General features: G+C 30.9%; 1 protein-coding gene across 1 annotated transcript in view; it reads right to left on the minus strand.

Annotated features, from left to right (window-relative positions):
- Nucleotides 1-235, minus strand: part of LOC119585047 (estradiol 17-beta-dehydrogenase 8-like) — a 10,822-nt gene extending 10,587 nt beyond the window's left edge. Inside the window, exon 1 of the mRNA XM_037933664.1 lies at nucleotides 82-235. Within this exon, the coding sequence (XP_037789592.1) occupies nucleotides 82-127 (46 nt within the window). The 5' untranslated portion in view covers nucleotides 128-235. The remainder of the gene's footprint in view (nucleotides 1-81) is intronic.
- Between the last annotated feature and the right edge of the window lie 240 nt (nucleotides 236-475).

Raw genomic sequence — 475 nt, forward strand, 5'->3', positions numbered from 1 at the left:
CGGACCGGGAATAATAGCAACAGGTTTTATGAAAGTATTTACTTTGATAATAAAAATGACTAAATATATTGCAATTCTTACCTGTGACAAGCGCCACTTTTCCAGAAAAATCGTTTTCAGAAGACATTTTAATGAGTGAATGTTCTAACACAAATACCACCACTGTGTTTACTGTGTACTCATAGAGATATTGTGAGAAACGGCAGTTAATTTATATCTTTTGTATGATGTTAGTGGCGACTATGGAATCTAAGTTGCCAGGTAAACATTATTCAGATTATTTAATAAAAGAAAAAAGAATGATTTCGTTAAAAAAAAGAATATTTCTTTTATGTCGATAAGGGTACATATGATTTATCTGTTTGGATGGATTTTAGTTATCACATTTAAGCCTTTTTATTGGAATAAAGATCATTGTATTTTCGAGAAAAGGGTAACTGGTCTGATAACAAAGATTCGGTAAATCACGCACTTC

The sequence above is a fragment of the Penaeus monodon genome, chromosome 19 (assembly GCF_015228065.2).
Source record: "Penaeus monodon isolate SGIC_2016 chromosome 19, NSTDA_Pmon_1, whole genome shotgun sequence".
Classification (NCBI taxonomy): domain Eukaryota; kingdom Metazoa; phylum Arthropoda; class Malacostraca; order Decapoda; family Penaeidae; genus Penaeus; species Penaeus monodon.